This window comes from Taurulus bubalis, assembly GCF_910589615.1.
Source record: "Taurulus bubalis genome assembly, chromosome: 1".
Lineage (NCBI taxonomy): Eukaryota > Metazoa > Chordata > Actinopteri > Perciformes > Cottidae > Taurulus > Taurulus bubalis.
The window spans coordinates 30,499,498-30,519,624 of NC_136589.1; the positions used below are offsets into that span (position 1 = coordinate 30,499,498).

The 20,127-nt window shown below is 39.4% G+C and overlaps 3 protein-coding genes across 3 annotated transcripts; 1 reads left to right on the plus strand and 2 right to left on the minus strand.

Moving 5' to 3' along the window:
- Positions 1 to 818: 818 nt before the first annotated feature.
- insl3 (insulin-like 3 (Leydig cell)) lies at positions 819 to 1,528 on the minus strand (the record flags this gene model as incomplete). Its single annotated transcript, XM_079227805.1, has 2 exons — positions 819 to 1,009; positions 1,336 to 1,528. 2 exons carry the CDS (start codon positions 1,526 to 1,528, stop codon positions 819 to 821), a joined length of 384 nt encoding a protein of 127 aa, XP_079083931.1.
- Positions 1,529 to 6,301: 4,773 nt separating this feature from the next.
- On the minus strand, positions 6,302 to 12,214 carry LOC306745001 (potassium voltage-gated channel subfamily V member 2; the record flags this gene model as incomplete). Its single annotated transcript, XM_079227723.1, has 4 exons — positions 6,302 to 6,631; positions 8,577 to 8,702; positions 10,920 to 11,553; positions 11,676 to 12,214. 4 exons carry the CDS (start codon positions 12,212 to 12,214, stop codon positions 6,302 to 6,304), a joined length of 1,629 nt encoding a protein of 542 aa, XP_079083849.1.
- Positions 12,215 to 13,510: 1,296 nt separating this feature from the next.
- On the plus strand, positions 13,511 to 16,943 carry rps28 (ribosomal protein S28). The gene is made up of 4 exons (XM_079227794.1): positions 13,511 to 13,579; positions 13,882 to 13,929; positions 15,526 to 15,648; positions 16,820 to 16,943. Exons 1-3 carry the CDS (start codon positions 13,541 to 13,543, stop codon positions 15,646 to 15,648), a joined length of 210 nt encoding a protein of 69 aa, XP_079083920.1. The 5' UTR covers positions 13,511 to 13,540; the 3' UTR covers positions 16,820 to 16,943.
- Positions 16,944 to 20,127: the final 3,184 nt, after the last annotated feature.

Sequence of the window (20,127 nt, forward strand, 5' to 3'; positions counted from 1 at the left end):
GGAGCTAAATGGCTCGGCCAAAGGCCTCGATCCAATTTAGCTCTATTGGAGAGAGCACCAGTGTATTAAACTTCACTCACACTGTCGCATTACCCAAGTGTGGGTCTTATATTTCTGGAATGCAAGTCTATACTTGCATTCCAGTTTAATTAACTCATTTGCAATTTCAAGGTTAATTTCTCTGCAGGTTTAATTTTTTTATTTAACAATGGAAAACAGTGTTATTCAATGTTGATTGGTGCGTGGCTGGTTAGTTTACTTAATCAAGATGTATTGAATAAACTAACTGGCAATATGTATAAATATATATATATACTGTATATATATTGATGTAGTTATCCCAAAGAATTTTGGTTGCAATATTGTGACCTTGCGTTGATAGCTTTGCTTTGTTTATGGGTGGAAACACTTCACAAAACAGCTGAGGAATAACAGATAACAAATTAGCCCTGATAAATAATCATCAAAAGCTTTATTACAGCGTCATCTGAGGGTTGCAAACTTCTTCTACAGTGATACAGAAAATAAATTATATGAACACAAAATAAAGAACAATTTCAATTTGAATATTTTGTGTTATAAAACAGGTTTTGTATATAAAACCTGCGACCATTTAGTTTGCCCTACGGTATGGCACAGAAAATAATGTATTAAATATCATCAAATGTCTATAATTACTGATTTGTAGTGTTTGCCAGAATGCTACATAATTGGAAATATTTCAAAAGCATTCTTCTCCAGGATAAGGAAACTTGCTGAGCGCAGGTCAGAACATTTTAAGACTATACGGTTATTGCATGACAAGTAGCGGGCTACATCTAGCAAAACTGAATCAACTCTTTCATGCTGCATCCTTTCTCACAGCAAATTTCTGATATTTTTCCAGCAGTTCGTCTAACTCGAGAGGACAGGGGGTACCAAGAGAAGACACCCTTCTCCCCGTCAGATTCGGGAGGGATGTGGACCGTCTCCGTAGCCTGGAGCTCCTCTGCGGAGGGATCCTGGTCCCCTGTGCAGAGGACGTGGAAAGACATCTGGGATTTAGCCTTGGAAATGTATACTATTGTGCTTAAAATTTCTTGTTAAACTCCAATGAGAAGAAATAGATTGGTTTGGAGTTAACTCAAACAATGCATTGTATTTATTAAATTAACAATTTAAAAATATGTATGTATGTATTACTGGATAAGAGGTCAGATATTTAAAAAGATCAAAAAGAAAAGGAATGTTCTCAAAACGGTCTATAAATGTTAAACCACAACACAGACGGTTTAAGTAAGTAATGGCCTTCAATCAATGCACCTGATATTTGAAAATATATCATAAAGTACTTACAATGAGAGGTGTCTTGATGCGGCCCAAGTTCTACGTCCGGGATACTTCTCCTCAGCCGAGAGTTTCCACAGGACGACACAGCCAAACGTATTAGCTCTCTCCCACACATCTTAATCCGCTCCTGTGCATGAACCACACACACTGCAGACACCAGTACCACCATGACAGACACCAAACATTTAGCAGCAGACATTGTATGATTATTATTGCTCCTCGGTTGGTCAGAGTGGACAGTTAGATGAGCGGTGATGTTGGGCGTGCAGAGAGCAATAAAGACGTTTGGTGACTTATGAGGTGAGCTTGAGGTGGTTTATATAGTCAATGTCTGTTACGGAGCGGTGGTTTCAAAAATGCTGAGGCCACAGAGTCTTTGAAAATATGTATTCAGCCTTGGCAAAGGAAAAGCATGTCCTGATATTGAGCTCAGCGTAAGTGATGCAAAGTCTTCTCAAGGCTTAAACTCTCATTGAGATTAAAAAAAAAGAAAAACTGGTCTGACAATGATCTATGGCTCAGTCTTAAAAACATCAGAGGTATTAAGTGAGACATTTTCCGAGTTGTTTATGCCATTGAGACTCATAAAACATTGTACAGCTCTACGGGTCGACTCGCAACGGAGGTCTGAGTTGGTCATTTGTTGACAAAAGTAGATGTGAACGCTATCAACCGCATGCTTACTGATCTTAATGTGGTTCAAGTAGTTTTGCAGTGCATGGAGAACAGGCAACTGAGCACAAGCCCAGAGGCCAAAATATTAGGGGCCACTCAAGCTTTCACCTACAAAATGTCATTCATATCAACCAAGAAAAGTTTCACAATTACCAAAAAAAAATTAAAAGGGGCAAAACAACCTCAAAGACACTCATAATTATCACAAAGAGACACACAAACACAGAGAGATGCGTAACAACTACAATAGAGACACAACAACAACAACAAGATGCTAAACAACTATAAAGCCTGTGTGTCTTCAAGGGCTCATTGTCCCATAATCCAGTGACACTGAACTATTTCCCTTCAATATGAGTTGCTTTGCCTTATCTTGAAGGATGGGAGTTAATTAGAACAGAGTGTGACTAGCAAAAAGATGTCAAGGATATTGACGCAACTATTCACACACATGGTCACCCCAGTCCGTACTGTAGTTGAATAAACAGCCAGCACTGTTTCATAAACATAACTGTTTCATGAATCCAGCACTGATGAAATTAAATTAAAGGTGGCACTTTAATGTCATAAATGTACTTCTGGCAATGCTTGGCATTCTAACCTCTAATGATGATATCCTTCACTGGTAAGCAGTGACTACTACAGAGTAGGACAGTGAATTGAAAACTGCCTTACTTGTTTATTTCTCTTTACGATACCATTGCTGCTGTTATTAGGGCCCTTGCACCGACAACGTTTGTGATTCCTCTGTATGTTTGTTACATGTCGAGAGATTGACAATAAAGGTGTCTTAGACTTTTGACTTTTTCCGTTAATTTTTTCATGCTAGATTCTAACGAACTCCTCCTCTGTAAATCATCGGATAGACTTCAAATTTGGTCAGTACAATCTAAAAGAACGTTGTGAATAATAGTTTCTTGTTGTTTAATGAAATGCTGTTGCCGTAGCGACGAACTCTCCACTATAAAAAACAAAGATGATTTTGAGGGACTAACAGAACCAAACATAGCACACACATGTAATGTCCGAAATGTAGTTGTATGATATTATTTTAATGCTTCAAAATGGAAATTCACACAGTTTTCGCCCCCTATGACCGATTGACCTGAAATTTGACACACATGTCCACTTGGGACTGCTCTACAAAAAAAGTCCTGGAGAGCTTTAAGCTCTGCATACTTAGGTTTTCCGGCATTTTGAATTGAGTAAAAAACACATTTTTGACAACATTTTTTTCAACTTCTTACAAAATCTGTTGTGGATCGTTGTTGGTTCAATGTCAAAAAGTTATCAAAGGTTAGTTGATATTTCATTGTGTTCAGAAGAAAAGGACCAATGTACTTCTGAGGGGAAAATTCGACAAACTTCGACAACTTCACCTTCCGGCTCAGCTCTCCATTTACTGGTCGGTCCAACCCTCATCTATGGTCACGAACTCTGGGTCGTTAGATAGGGAAAGGAGCTCGGACATCAGGAGGGAGCTTGGAGTCGAGCCGCTGCTCCTTCGTGTCGAAAGGAGTCAGCTGAGGTGGTTCGGGCATCTAGTCAGGATGCCTCCTGGACGCCTCCCATTAGAGGTTTTCCAGGCACATTACATTTCATTTAGCTGACGCTTTTATCCAAAGCAACTTACACTTTTGCTCTATACACAACTGACACAGCATTGGGGAGCAATTAGGGTTTAAGTGTCTTGCTCAAGGACACAACGACACCACCAACCCTCTGATTGAAAGACGGGCATGCTAACCACTTAGCCACAGTCGCCCCCACGTCCAACTGGTAGGAGACCCCGAGGAAGAGCCAGGACACTCTGTGTGTGTGTGTGTGTGTGTGTGTGTGTGTGTGTGTGTGTGTGTGTGTGTGTGTGTGTGTGTGTGTGTGTGTAGGTGTGTGTGTGTGTGTGTGTGTGTGTGTGTGTGTGTGTGTGTAGGTGTGTGTGTGTGTGTGTGTGTGTGTGTGTGTGTGTGTGTGTGTATGTGCGCGCATGTGTGTCTGCGTCAGTCCTTTGCCTGGTGTCCTTCTTGACTGTATCTATTCTCGTCCTTTTAGTCCTGGCTGATTCACATGAGACAGCCAGAATCTCTCAGAACTCTTAAGTTGTAATTGATGCTGACAACACGTTTAAACCCCTGGCATCTTTACCATTACCTTATCTGTTAATAGCAATGGACTTCAAGTTCCACTTCTATCAAAGGGAATGTGGATGGTCATGACAATAGTTATGATAATACAAGAATGCTACGCATAGCAAGGAATACTCTTTTTCTATTTTTCATATTTGAAGGGTCTTGAGAACATACATATTCTTATATATAATTCTATGTGTTTTTTAGGTTTTTCAGCCTGTTTGTTGTTTTGGGGATATGTTTTGTTGCCTTTTTACGCTTAAAAGATTACGACACAATAAAATATTGACACATTTATGGAATTTGCACACAAAAAAAGATTGCCACTGAGTAATACATTGTACAATAATTATTTAAAAGTAATACAAGTCTATGAATTGAAAATGTCAATAAATAACAAAAAATATCTTTAAAGTGAAATACATATCATACATATCATGTCCTTCTTGTAGGACCTTTTGTTTGCACAATGCAACGTTTACTTCATACAGTTATGCATGTTCATGCTCAAGAACTGTCAAATTGCTTCTCAGAATTCAATTATTAGGGTACCGTTGTGTCAAAACAGAAAACATGTAAACAGAAATTCACTTTACTAAACAACCTGATATGGATTCCTGGATATGGACAAAGTGCGGCGCATGCAGACAACTCGGAAAATAAGGAAGCACGATAGTTAGAGTATGCTATTCTGAAGATTCCCACATTGAACATAAATAGTCTTTGTAAATATACAGTAATTATGTTTCATATAGGTGAGGTCGAGGTCAAATGATTCACAGGGCTCTGCCTTTGGGAATTAGTGGTGATCAGTGGAGGTGCAGGCTGTTCCGTCATGACCAGAGACGCAACACATCTTCTGTACATCTTCACATCTTCAGTACAGGGCTGGTATCAGTCATGAACAAATAAATAACTTATTTTTGTTCCCTTCAATGTTTCCAAAAAGCATCAGAACGGTAAGCAGATCTACAGCAAAAACTTTCTTCAAGAGAAAACTATATTAAGTAAGTAACCAATATGGCCCGTTAATTATGTTTGGATGAGATAATACAAAGCTCTCTGGTATGGTGCCAGGACAAGAGCTGGATTAACAAATTTAGCAACAGCCAGTGGGACACTGCAAGGACTGTTTGACTACAGGACACGGCTATGCTTGATCCTGACATCGACAAGAACACAGAGCTCAGTTCTTCATTCCCTGCTGACATCATGCCAACTACTGACATGTTAGAGGTTGTACTATATAAGTGCCTCTGCACATAGCATGAAAAGCAATGTTTTTCATGTACCTGTCTTATCAAATTGATCTCCCAACAATCAAACAGAACCTGATTGTGCACACCTGATCAGATTATCTGTGCCACCAAAATAGCACAGTACTTGATTGACTTCTGCCCTTGTTTTACCAGGCAGGAGGCGCAAGTGCAAATCCCGGTAATCCTTGACAACCAAATTACACCGATGGTCTTGATCGCTCAAGACACACCACCTGCTGTACCTCTCCTCCCAGTTAGGTGCTGTCAAGAGCAGGCAGAGTGACTGGACAGAGAGAAAGCTGACACATGAAGCATGGCACATGGAAGATAAGTTATATATTTCTCAGGAGCATGTCAATTTCCTTGCATCAAAAAAGTGGAAGAAAATGACTACAATCTACCATGGTGTTGAAAATGGTTGGTATTTAAAAGAAAGTCATACTGTTTGTTTTGCGGAGTGTCAAGAATACAAATTAAATTAAATTGTAAGAGACCATATAGTTATCCAAAAAAGTGAATTAACAGCACTTCCAATGTGAAGTATCACACTCATGTTAAAGTGATTTACTTTGCCTCTTTAATAATGTTACTACTTGACCTCCATGTGTCAAACATCTATTTCAGTTTTGCCGGAATTACTTGCGGCCGAGACCTATTCTTGGAAATAGACAACAAGCTGTCCAATGGGAGCATCTTGTCCATTTGACAGAGGAGTCATCACCCATAGCGTGCAAACAGCACCTACTGTAAAGCTGAAGCTTAAAGCTTAAGTCAACTTGCTGTTGCCTCCATTCTCCTCTCCCCTAGATGGTTTATCTTAAATCCCATAGACTCAGAGTTGGAGGCAGATGGGGGTCCTACAATATCCAGACCCTTGAGTGGTAAGGTAATTTAGGGTGAGCGAGATCGCAGCTAGTGGGCAGCTAAATCTTCGCTCTCATGGATAGTTTGCCTGCCATTGGGCCGATAGTGTATCTCGTCATCAGACTCCTCTGCCTGGGGTTCAAAGCAGTTGTCAAACTTAAGCCTCAGACGTTTCTTGAGTTGGAAGCTGCGCTCAGTGTTTGAAAATGTGTATTCCTGTTCCTTCAGTTTTGCGTAATAGTCAGAAAACTTGTTGAACAGAATGGAGATGGGCATTCCATTGAGGATGATGCCGAAAGAGATGCAGCCAAACGCCACACAGCGGCCAAGATAGGAGATAGGGACGACGTCTCCATAGCCCACAGTGGAGATACTGACCTGTGGGAAGAAAAGAGTAAAGTGAGTGAGTTTACATGCATGATGCACCCCATGCTCAATCCTCCTGTGCTGTTGTTTTAGGCTGTTTTACATTTAACATGAAGGGCTCATCCTCATGGTGCCTTTCAGTTTTCCTGAAAACAACCCCTTGGCCATGGAGAGTCTAACAATTAAAAATGTGTCTTGTAATGATCAGTTACCGTGTTGCAACGTTGAGAATGAACAGGATTAAATAAACCTCCAAGAATGCCCTGCAACACTCTCCATCTCTCGAATGCAATCGCTATGTCTGGCCACAAACAAGACGTATTACAACGTATTAGAAGGGATTAGACACATATAAATTAACAGCTGCCACCAGATAAATAAATCCACATGTCCCTAAATGAGAGTGCATGACCAGAGCCTGACCAGACTGATGATGTACAAGTACCCTAGTAATTAAGACAAAGCCAGTACAATTTGAGGATGTTATTACTACTATGCTGAGCCACACAACAGATTTCAGAGGAAATAAATACTAGATTGTATTTTTTTTTATCATAGCTTGCAGTGTTAGATTAACACAATCCAAAGAAGTAGTGGATCCTTTGAATATGACTTCCTGTTCAATGCCTTAGATACTAGATAGCTAAGTAGCAAAATATACTGCATCATATGATTACACGGTCAATTGCAAAAATGTGCCTGACACAATTCTATAAACTATAATTGAATCTGCAACTTTTTTTGTATTCAGAATGTGTTTTCTCCAATATCTTGTCTCCAATATTTTCCACTTTGCCAATAATTAATGGTATCAATAAAAAACTATGATTGGCCATCTTACATATGAGTCCTTTGTTTTAGTAGGACGTCTGGAAAACTTCCAAGGCACTCTGATTTTAAATAAGAAATCCTTTATTACATCATAAGTCTTCATCAGGGTATATGATATTTTTAACTTAAAATCAGAGGACCTCGGATTAATTTCAGGCTGCCTACTAATATCACAGACTTCTTTCTTATGTAAGTTGGACAGTTAATATTTGTACTTGATTGCGCCATACACAAACAGAAATGTAGAAACAACAAGTACTTGTTTTACAGTGAGTTACACTCTGTCACATCTTGGCTGGACACAGAGGTATAGAGGCTGGACACAGTCATGGGGTAATCAAATCAAATGCCTTGCCACAAATCTGCTCACAAGAGGAAACTGATGTTCTTTAGCAAAATGTGCATAATCACAAAGAGTGAACAACCACCGAGTGTTCCAATACCCATACTACCGTAATGTTTAATATGCCAGAAAAAGATTTTGTCTGTGCCAATTTAAAGTACATCAAATGCAGTGTGCCAAAAATACCAGGATGTCATACTACATCCGGTCGCATTTTGCAGTGTATAAGCAAGCATGTTTATGCTAAAGTCTTTGCACAGTGGATATTTTTAACAATTGGGTCAATTGTTTTGATAATATCGTAAATCACAATTAAATGCATACTGCATGCAAGAGTATGTACTTTGTCAGGGTAGCTGCAGTACTAAAACCCAGTGAAGGTGAGAATTCACAATTTTTTGTACAATCTCGTCATGGGTTCATTGCCTAGTGGAGCAACAAAAATAGCTCAGAACACGCCTTTGTCTAGCTCGGTGCACTTTTGTCTTGACTGACTAGGCAGGCAGCACAAATCATTAGGCCTAATCCTTTACAACTAAAATGCACCACACTGCTAGATCTTACTGACACACCCCTACTGAGCTCGATCTCTTCCGCCCAGTCAAACGGAAGAGCTTACCAAGGATCATAACCAGGCCAATTGATCCGGAAGAATCTTAAGACGCAGCCATAAGAGCTTGTCGAATCCTCTAAATGCTGCACTCCAAATTCTAATGCAGTCTTGTGAAAAAACTCCAGAACCAGAAATTTACTGAATGTGATGTTGGCGTTTATCCTACTCACCGCAGCCCACCACCAGGCATCTGGTATGCTGCTGAATGGTGTCCCAGGCTGATCCATCTCCACAGAGTGCATCAGAGCAGAGAAGGTGAAGATGCCCATCGCAATAAACAGAAACAAACAGCAAACCTAAATAACGACACAAGAGTATACGTCAATAACAGCGACCCTTTCAAATTTGAAAATCAAACAGCAGTACAGTAGTTGCCAAAAAGAAGTGAGACAAGAATGACACATATGCTTGTTTGGATACAGTTGAGGTTTTTCCTTTAAAGAATAAATTTGTTTCATATCTGTTTAATTGATCTCATCACAGGTGGCCGTACTAAGGGAGAAAAGTTGTAAATTGGATGAAAGAAAAGAAGAAGAGCATCCTTAATACTTTGTCTATGGATATAAAAACCTATTATGGTGTTAAATGACCGTTTATCCCCTCAACTTCACCACTGACAAGCGTCTTGGTGGCTACATGAAACGTCATGCTTTTCTTTCTAAAATAATTAAAGTTTCAGTCCTGAGCCAATCTCGGAACCTATCGATCGGACGACGGATAAGCCTCTGGAGGTAATGGGCTATATTTCTGGGGATCCGGTGTCGCCAGCGGATATCCGGGCCAAGACTTACTTTTCCGTGCTCATTGTGTACAGTTTGATTAGCAACTTCAGATGCAAGACTGGAGTTGGAGTTGAGAGATGACATGTAATACCCTATTGTTTTCTAAATAGACACTGTCTGATGCACTGCCCCTGATGACTCAATTCCAGGGATTATTTTCCAGGGTTTTTTTCCAGCTGAGGAACATCTCCAAACTTAGGGAAATGGTGTCGCAAAATGATTTGGAGCTGATCATTCATGCATTTGTGTCTTCGCGTTTAGACTACTGTAATAGTTTGTTTTCATGTCTGAACAAGAAGGAGCTGTCTCGTCTGCAGTTAGTGCAAAAATCTGCAGCGAGAATTCTGACCCGCTCTAATAGGAGGACACACATCTCCCCTATTCTTAAAGCTCTTCAATTTCCTCTAGGATCAATTTTAAAATTCTGGTTTTATCTTTCAGAGCTTTGCATGGTCAGGCTTACATCAGTGATCTGATCCAGCCTTACACCCCAGCTCTGTGGATCAGAATCTGCTGAGGGTTCTGCGCACTCATTTCCGGAACAGAGGAGACCGATCTTTCCAGGCTGTTGCTCCCAGGCTTTGGAACGATCTTCCGCTCTCTCTGCGTTCGATGGAGTCTGTTGACTCCTTCAAAAGGAAACTTAAGACCTATTTATTTGTTCAGGCTTTTGCTTAATTGTCTTGGGGCTGCTATGATTGTCACTGAGTTGTCTTGGCCTTTTTTAATTTAAATATGTATGTACTTCTTAACTGTGTATTGTTTTGTTGTAATTATAAAGCGCTTTGTGACCCTGGTCTGTGAAAGGCGCTGTACAAATAAACCTTACTTACTTACTTAAATCATCATCAGACAATAGTCGGTGCGTTCCAAAATTGCATTTTGACCAATTCTGCCTCTTTTGCTCTCTCGGGACTGTTTACCTCCATTCAATCAAAGCCTGCCCAAACGTGATTGGTCAATACAACTTCAAACTCCTAACCCTAATGCTTCCAATACCAAAATATTGTTCCGTTGCCTACATATTTCATATATGAAAACAGAATCTGTTGATAGAGATTAGTTGGCTAAAGCTAAAAAAGCCAGTGTAAACAATAAACTTCCATTAATTGATTTTTTTTTTAGGGAAACAAGATCAAAACATAACATTGGCATGTTATCAGCTTATTAAGTTGCTCTGATGGCTCATTAGCCAAATGTTGCAGGCCTACACATCCCGCTGTTACGGAGCAACAGTAGAATTCATTTGGACTTGTGTTTTTGGCCCCCTGACAAATATAAGTCCAATATTCACTTTACTTTTAGCTCTGTTTTGGTCTTTACCAATCCCCGAGGGAAATACTTGTCATTTTAGCCACTAAATGCTCCACTATGTTCACCTGCTAGCAATTTACTTTGCCTGTCTGCAGTTCGGTTTGGGGCAGATAGAGCAAAGCTAAAAACAGATGAAACAACTATGATAAGAGCAGTGAGACGAAAACAGTAAAGTTGCAGGCTGAAAACAAAAACAACGATCTGAAAGAAGTTAAAATGGGTGATAATTATGTGTGTTCATCACTACGAGTTTCCTATACGATTAGTCATGTGATCCACTAATAAAGTGCTGATTATAGCAGCTTTAACTCTAGCATATATATGAGAGTTACCTGCATTTCCATTGTTTTATTTGTGCAATGTGCCATCAACGAATGTACTGTTTTTGTGTTTCTGTGTGATTTGTGTTGTCCATACCTGCTCAGAGCACTGTCGGATGGTAAAGCCAAACGCCCTCATGCCTGTAGAGTGACGGGCCAGCTTCAAGATACGGAAGATGCGCATCAACTTGACAACCTTGAGCACCTTGCTGATTTTACTGACCCTTGCCATAGCTTTCAAATCTTCCTTTGCACTGACGTCTTCTGAATCCATAACAAATGTCTCAAACATGATCTGGAGGAAGTAGGGCATCACAGCCACCACATCAACAAAGTTGAGGCCACTCTTCACAAAATGTTTGATGTTGGATGTTGTGAGTAACCGCAGAAAGTACTCCAAGGTGAAGAAAAGGATGGAAGATATCTCTATCCACTCCATGTAGGTTTTGCCAGCAAGTTTGTACTGCCTGAGTTCATTTACTGTATTCATTGTCATGGCAACGATAGAGATGAGCACAAAGAGACTGGAAAACACAGCAAAGGCTTTGGCTGACAGTGAGGAGTAAGGATTCTCCATCAAGTCCCAGAGGATCTTCCGAAAGCCTCCAAGAAACATGACCTTGTACCCCTTTTCATCATGGTGAGGCTTGATTTCATCAATCAACTCCTGGTTCACCTTCAGTTGGTCTCTTATGTCGTCCACTTTCTCTTCAAACAGAATGCGGCAGCACCTGAGAAGAAAAAGATAATATATTGTCTATTTTTACAAAAGAAAATAATGCTTGAAATGTACAAATAACAATAGACCAAGCTATACAATACATATACTAAGTATTAAGTATCTACAGCACACCTTGGAGTGTCCTTCAATTTCAACCCCCAGAATGACATCTCTTCCTCAAAGTTGATAGGGCAGAGACTATCCATCACCCACAGGACATTACTGCAATAAAAGTGGAAGATGTAGTGGAAAAACCGGGGGTCCCTGTCAAAAAAGAACTCGTCGTTCTGAACATTGTAATCATCACAGAGTGTCAGACGCTTGACCGGATCATTACAGAGGGCAAGGACTCCAATCCTGGTTTTTGGGTGTTTGAAGACCAAGTGCTTCGGGATATGAAACACCTTTCCACCTATATTAAGGTTGACAATGTTTGATTTCCTTAGGTTTGGTACTGATTTTTCAGGATTTTTTTTTGCACTTTTTTTCTCATCACGGGCATCAAGGTTGTCCATAGATGTCCATGCTTTCACAGAGCTGTCCTGTGAAAAGGGGAACTCACACTCTTGGTCTTCAAGGCTTTTTGTAAAACTCATCTCCCGTTTTATGGTCGCAAAAAGACTGGAGCGACGTTTTTTCAGCACTTTCAACTTGGGCCTTGCAATCTCCATTGTGACAGCTCCTCAGAAGACAAAACAACAACAAAAGTAGTGTGCCAATCAAGTCAGTGAAAAACAATAACAAGAGTATTCCACAAGACCTCCATTCAGCAGAATATTGTCCTCTAAAAAGAATGCTTTCAGGTTGAAATGAAGATAAAGAAAAAGCTACCGTGCTTGTCTCTCAGCATGCAAGCAGATCAACTGCATGAGTTAGGGATTCAGCCTCTTCACTGATTCTCTAATCCTATTGCTGTTCATTCTATCCAAACGCAAGTTAAAAATACTGTTCACGAGGATTAGTGTTGTGATTTAAGGCTTTGAGTTCTGAGAGAGGGGAGGAAAGGCGGACAGAGTGTTGTGATGATGGTGTTGCATTTCTAACAAGGCTACGGAGCTGCCAGTAGAGCTCCAGCGATAGGACTTTTGATTTTAGTCCATACAAAAAAAACAAGCTTAGCTTTGTATTTCAATTCCCACTATTTTATAGTTAGTGTCTATGTTTTCAACAAATATTTCTTAATAATCAAAACCATTGGGCATGGATCACTTTTTAATACATAAAGAGGATAATGATCTTGTCCAAACAAGCAAGTTAAATTAAAGTTATATTGTGTATTATATGACACTGAATGATAATAGCCTACAAAGTGTATGGCCAAACTATGATTTAGTTTACTGAATCTATATCTTAAAACGGGAGTAAAACATGCATTGTATGTGAACACAAAAATAAACATGTAGGCTATTTTATGGCACCTCAAACTATCAATCTCTTTGATGCAAAATCAAGTTCAGATTGCTAAACAATAGTTTAATGGGCATGTAGCCTATTGGATTTCCCCATGGTCTCAAGTGTCCTGTAGGTAAACACAGACATCCCAATCCAAAAACTGGAAAATTGTAGTCTATGAGATAATTAAATATACAAGAATAAGTAATTCATAATTGTGTTCAAAATAGGGCTTAAACAAACAGAGACAAGTAATTGGCTTGATATTGATGTTACACTCTAACGTTGAAATGAGTGAGATGGTAAAACAAAAGGACTAGAACACCGTTTATAATGGTATGGTCCTTGTTTTCTACCCATGACAGTTTCTATGAATGGTATTCGCCATTCACCGGAAAAGGAAGTGGTAATCTTAAATTAAATAAAAAGAGATATATAAATAATGTTATGTATCCTTTTCAATAGTTAGTGACATCAGTGTTTTTAAAATGTAATATCAGTTTATATTAAATTATAACATTTAAAAAAAGAAGAAGTGAGTATTACAGTTGCTATATATCACTGCCGTGCACCACGTGACTTCCTTTCCGGTCTAACCCGACAACATGGACGCCAGCCGCGTGCAGCCGATCAAGCTCGCAAGAGTAAGAAAACCATTAATATGATCTAAATAATTGCATCCGAACGGATAAATGTCTACACGAACAACTCGTGTTTCATACGGTTCCACAACAGCGAAGCTAAATGTAGTTTTATACATTGAGCGGATGGCACGTTGGCTCGTGCTCTCGCCACGGAGGCCCGTCCATGCTACGACCTGCTAGCGTGTTCACTATTGGCCTGTCCGAGACCGTTTGGGCTCTCTTTGTTCACATCAGAAAACACGATTTTACTTAGAAAGCCCCTTGCGTCAATGTAACGTAACGTGTATATTTTATGTTTTCAGGTCACCAAGGTACTCGGAAGAACTGGTTCCCAGGGACAATGTACACAGGTAACGAATTGTGTCTGAGTTAGCGTTTCATACCATTTCATATACAGGGATTATCTTTGATCCGACTTTGGTTCGAGTTAAATTAGAGACACTTTAGTCGATCCTGAAAAGTCTTGCTTTGCGGATGAATACGTTCGTAGTAATTGTTTTCCGTTGAACCTTATTGAAAGACAACTTTCCCCTCACGAACAATCAAGTGTAAAGTTGGGACTTGAGCTCTGCTAAATGGCTCAAGTTTGAATAGTTCAGTTAAACTCTATTAGATAGATAGATGTATACTTTATTCATCCCCAAGGGGAAATATGTTTATCACAGTAGCAAGCAAGGTTACATGGAACAAATATCGGAATGAAAATACTCAATATATACAACAAAACTCAATATATAACAATATCACAAAGTATATGCAGTGTATATAAGTATGTACAGTGACTAACAAACCACAAAAGCGGTGCAAGGGCTATTGAAGTTGATTATCAATTGACAGGAACTGGCCAGAGGTGATTTATTATAAAGTCTAATAGCAGTGGGCAGGAATTAGGGCTGCAACTAATAATTATTTTAATCGGTTGATTATTTTTTCGATGAATCGGATAAATAAATAAAAACATAAAGTTCCAACCCTTTATTCAAAAACTGAAGTGACAGTGCAAAACATGTTCAGAAAGTGCACAAACAGGTTGGTCCTTGAACATCCCTGAGCTGTTTAAAAAAATAAAAATGGACTAACACAAAAAACATACCCATGTATGCTTTACGTCTGCCAAATGTGAGCCCTTTTTACTGTAATTGATCTCCTTGGAGCAGAGGCTGCTTTTACATACCCTGCTTTATCAATATGTATGAAACAGTGGGAAGCTGTACTGCTCCCCTCACATCTGTTTTGACTGTTGGCTAAGCCCAACTACGTGATTTGATTCATTATACTTGCAGCCAGATCCGGCGGTGTGCCGGTTTAACGTTAACGAGTGACTGCGTGAACTGAACCAGACCGGGGGTTACGGCAGGTTTCATTACGTTAATGTTTTTTGTTTTTTTTTTCAAGCAAGACTGAACTGTAACAGAACATAAAGTAACTTTAACGACAATACACAACCCAAACACGTTAGCTAACGTGATAGCAAGCTGACTAGCTTCCATTTAAAAACAAGTTTGAGGGAAACGAAGACGCTGTAGACATCTTAACACTGATTGGCCAAGACTCGACACGCCACATCAAAGATGTTTTATTTTGCTAAGATCACGACCTCAGCGTTTCTCGGTGTCTCACTCCAATCTCAGAAATGCTGGCAGGCCAGTTGCTCTGCTCTTCTTGTTTCTCCGCGACTTATTGACTGGCGTAATCGTGCGACAACGAATCGATCATGAAATTCGTTGCCAACTCTTTTGATAATCGATTTGTATCGATTTGTTGTTGCAGCCCTAGCAGGAATGTTCTCCTGTATCGGTCCTTGTGACAGCGAAGCTGGATGATGGTTAACAATCATGATAGCCTTCAGACTTAATACCTGTGTAGATATGAGAATGGACCACTGCCTTTGTGTCGGATTATACCTGTCCACATATTAACTTCTAATCCTGTCTCTTCATCTGAAGGTTCGTGTTGAGTTCATGGACGACAGCAACCGCTCCATCATCAGGAACGTGAAGGGCCCAGTCAGGGAAGGAGATGTGCTGACCCTTCTGGAGTCCGAAAGAGAAGCCAGAAGGCTGCGATAGGTGAGGAATCAATTCAGCCACATCTGATCGCCTGTGTTCACCATTAGGTATTTCAGTGCAGTTGGCATCACCCAAACTGTTGATCATCTTGAAGAACGCCGATTTAAAGATCGGTTTGGGCTGGTAACTTCAAGTAGGCACTTGTCTTGTATCATTTAATAGAATACATAAAGTATTAATTAATAGATAATGGAAATAATTAGTTGCATCTCATTTGATGTTGTGTTGCAAGACAATGTTTCATGTGTATGGTCGGTGACCAGAACGAACTTGATGCCCAGCAATTTAACATTGCACCCCTGCAAAGTGTTTTCAATGAAAAGTTTTCATTTGAAAATCTGCGTTGTATTGAAGGGTTTTTCCAATGTCCTGTCTTCTGTATGTTAATAGTGTGCACAAAACTTAAACGTATTTCAATACATTTGGATACAAAAACACCAGTTTGTGGACTCAAAATGGCCATATCAATTTAATCTCCAGCCTTTGACGTAGCGTCTACAAAAACTGAACACTAATCTTCTCAAATGGGGGATTATTGCAGAGCATTTTGACCTATATTGTGTTGCGTAACAGTTCATCTTTCTTAGTAAGGGTATTTTTGACCCACTCTAACTCTGAGCCCTGATGTAGGATTGCTTACCACTGGCAAATGGGTTTAATCCAACAGACTATTCCATCTGATAAGCATGGCTGACTGCATGTTGAAGCCCGACTATGGAATAGAACATGCTTGTTGCTCTATGCTTTTACTTGGGATATTTGCAGCTGTAACATGTTACTTTGCATTGTAGTGTTGCAACTAACCAATCATGGCCCACCCCAAAACAAAATCCAAATTTGAATTCCGTTACCTGACCTGACGTGACTTGTGGTTTACAGTGCATTTCAGCCGTGTCCTCGCATGGGTTTAGTTCTGTGGATTGCTCTCTGAGCTGGTCATCAGGGCTGCGCTCTATTCTCGCAATTTCCTCATCAGACAAAAGCAGTCGACAGGTGGCTGAGTTAATAAATGGAAAGGGTAGCAGACCAATCACTGAGTCGCAGTATTGCAAATGAGATTTTAGTAGTTCCCTGCTTCTTTCCTGAAGCATTTAAAGTGTTTTTGTTTTTGGCTGGTTGAGTTGAATGGTTATTTTTGAGATGGTGTGTGACTGATATCTTCTCTTCACAGTGCCCACTGAAGCTGAGAGGTGGAGTCTAATACTGTGAAGCAGAAGACCCCATCAGTTTCATTTGAAATGGCCTTCAATCTCACTTGATCAGATGCTTTGAAATAAATTTGGTTATTAAGATGAGTGGGTGTCCTGTGTTTACTGTGTGTATTTCTCTCCCCCCCACAAAGATTAGTTGATGTTTCTTAAGGTTGCATGTCTGACCAGTTTTTCTTTATAGGTTTTTTAATTGTGGTCAAGGTATAGAGGCAGTGTGACTGCACACATTTGTAAATGTACTGTTGACTTATTCATTCATTATACTAAATATTCTCAAGTTACTGATTTAAACAAAACGATACATTTGCATAAATTGCTTCAGTCCATTTAATTTCAATAGATGCACACTACAAAGCTTAAATGATCTGAGAAAAATGTTTTAAATACCTGCAAAATTAGATAATGAGTTAATTATGATCCCTCCACATAAGTCAGTGAAAGGCTGTTATGTTTAGTAAGTACTGCACAAGAACTACATTGAGGTACTTGAGTATTTACATTCAATCCACATTTCAGATAAAACATTGTACATTTTTTCTTTTACGGTGTTGGTTAGCTTACCCACAACGTTTTTATTTTTTTTAAACATTTGTATTCAATTTCTGAATAAAGCTGAACATTTCCAGACATGATTCCACACAACAGTGATTAAGAGCATTTTACAGATTAACATGATGGCTTTTCTAGTGGTACCCCCCAATATCACTGTTTGGTACATCAACCCATCTCACTTAGTTTAACATAAATAAGTACAGTGTAAAACAAGACCACCTTTGAATCAAATTGTCCAGTCGCAGACTTGCAGATTTTTTTTTTACCCTTTGTGTAAACTTGTTTGAGCTCCCAGGTCACATTTGATAATTTCCTTCTCAGCGGTATATAAAGTAATTAAAATAAACCCCACCTGGAGCTCCTTGGTAGCCGAGTGGTTACAGCACATACCACGTCGCCTCAACCTGCCGGGTTAATGCCAGCCTTGGTACCTTTGCATGTTGTACCCCTCTTTCGCTCTGTCCTATTTCTTCACTGTCCTATCAATTGAAGGCAAAAATACCCACAAATATTCTGATATCTTTACCTCTTGCAAAATACAATTTATATTGACAAATTTAGACATCGACATATCTAATCTGACAAGCTTTCAGAAATGGGTCATTTGGCATAATCAATTCTTATCTTAATTCTTTTTTACTTTCTGTTCTGCAGTTCTCCAGAGACATCTAGAGAAAAGGACGTTTTGATTACCAGTCATCTTGTGCAGGATACATTCTGGCCAACAGAGGGCAACATCACTCTGAGTTGCTTTTGGAGTTCATGTTGACTCCACTGATGTCACACACACAATCACTTCACCCAGTTTTGTCTAGTCTTGAAGGATGAGTTCAAGAAGCTTTTTCCCGGCCCCTTTTTCCTCTAACGTCAACTTGCTTTCACACTTGTGGATGATACAAGTCCAATAAATTAAAGGAAAATCATAACTGATGCCAATTTGGGCTGCATTTCTTAACTTTCCAATGCCTATAAAGACTGAAACCAAATACCTGTTGGCTGCCTGAATTCATGGCTTCATCATCAAAGGTTGGGACTGAACCCATGGAGATGCTAAAGAAACAAGACACATTATGTAAACTGTTACCTTAGCGTTGATTATAACCAAGCATGGTTATCAAAGCATGTTTTCATAGCATGTTTGATGTGACGAATGTGTTGACAATTTGCTGCAATTCTTTCTGCATTTTAAGAAGAAGAAAAAAACAGATGAATTGAGTAAAAATGAGTGGTACATTTTAACCATTTGACATGATCTTTTAAAAATGTTTCCCACCATATTTCATGCAGGTTTCCTTTCCTGTAACTTCTAAATCTACGTTTCCTTCGTACGATTCAGTGTATTAGGCCAATTCCGATCCTGATGATCCTGACCGAGCATTGCTTTGTTTAAATGCAGGGGATCAAATAACTTAAAGACCTTTAGACTAGGACTCTGTAAAATATATGTAACGTCACACATGTATATATTAATAAACTTCTGTTGATGGTGTTGTTTTTTCCAACATGAAGGCTTTTGGGTGAATTCCATCTTGAGGTCGATGAAGGAGCCCTGTGTTTGAACAAGAAAGAAGGACTGTTTGAGTTATGTGTTGGGATGTGGCTGCGATATATATTCTGTAGGTTTAATGACCTTTCATTTTCCATCTCAGTTTGACCTACTTTGCACAGAGCTCTGAATCGACCTATAGTGGACAAAATGATTTATTTTAGTTGTAAAAGCAATACTGTGTATGATGTGAAAGCAGTGCATCTACCAGGCACAACTCTACTACACCCGACTTCTTTGATATGGATATAAACAGTGCTTGGATGAGGAAGTTCCTGTATTTGTTTAACAGCATTGTGAATGTATTAATAAGTAATATGTTTACTACGAAAACACACATATATAAAAAATATATTGACTGCCTTGTGTACACAGTACAGCTGAATTCAGCTTTTTACAGCAATAATTGCTTTCTTTGGTTTACAGACAGCATCACCACTTACAGGTTCAAAGACAGTAAATCACAACTGAGTGGCTTGTACTAGTTCCTGCCTTCTCTTTTCAGTGCTATATAAATTAATCATCAGACCAGTCGTTATGGTTAGATAAGGACAAAATCTTAAGGCACCATCAATTGGAAATGTTTCACTCGAGTGGAAAATAGACGTGCTAAATAATAAGTTTAGCACCAAGACCCAGACTTTTGTTTGTTTTAGAGCCTAGTACACATTTTCTTTTCATAGTTTTAGATTATTTACCATCACATACAGTGCATGTACTGCAGACAGTTTTGCAGCTGCAGTTCTTGAGGCCTATAAACTTCAAATAATTACTGTGGCTTTTACCAAGACAGCATTAACAGGTACTGTGAAAACCAACAACCCACAACATACAGCTTGGCAGCTATTCATTGAATTAAAGTAAGACACAGAGATCAAGACAAAGCATGCTGGCAGTTGAAATAGAGACAGTGATAGAGGCAAGAATGAGACAGAAAAAAGCACTTCCTGACATATCTTTACAAACCTAGTATGAAAAGAGGCTACAAAACAGGATAAACAGCATCTTGCAGAGATCCGCCCACATGATGGCATTCACCTACAGCAGAGTCTACGTCTACTGGTACTTGTGGGCATAAACAAGTGAACAAGTTGCCAAGCAGTCTGTAGTCGACATGCTGCACCCTGAGGAGAAGAACAGCCTGGTTCTGAATATATGATTCACAAAGCT

Bases quoted from the DNA above. Each gene is read 5' to 3' on its own strand.
- rps28 (XM_079227794.1), top strand. From the start codon at position 13,541: ATGGACGCCAGCCGCGTGCAGCCGATCAAGCTCGCAAGA. The intron at 13,580-13,881 runs GTAAGAAAACCA...TTATGTTTTCAG, and splicing joins AGCCGATCAAGCTCGCAAGA to GTCACCAAGGTACTCGGAAG. The intron at 13,930-15,525 runs GTAACGAATTGT...CTTCATCTGAAG, and splicing joins CCCAGGGACAATGTACACAG to GTTCGTGTTGAGTTCATGGA.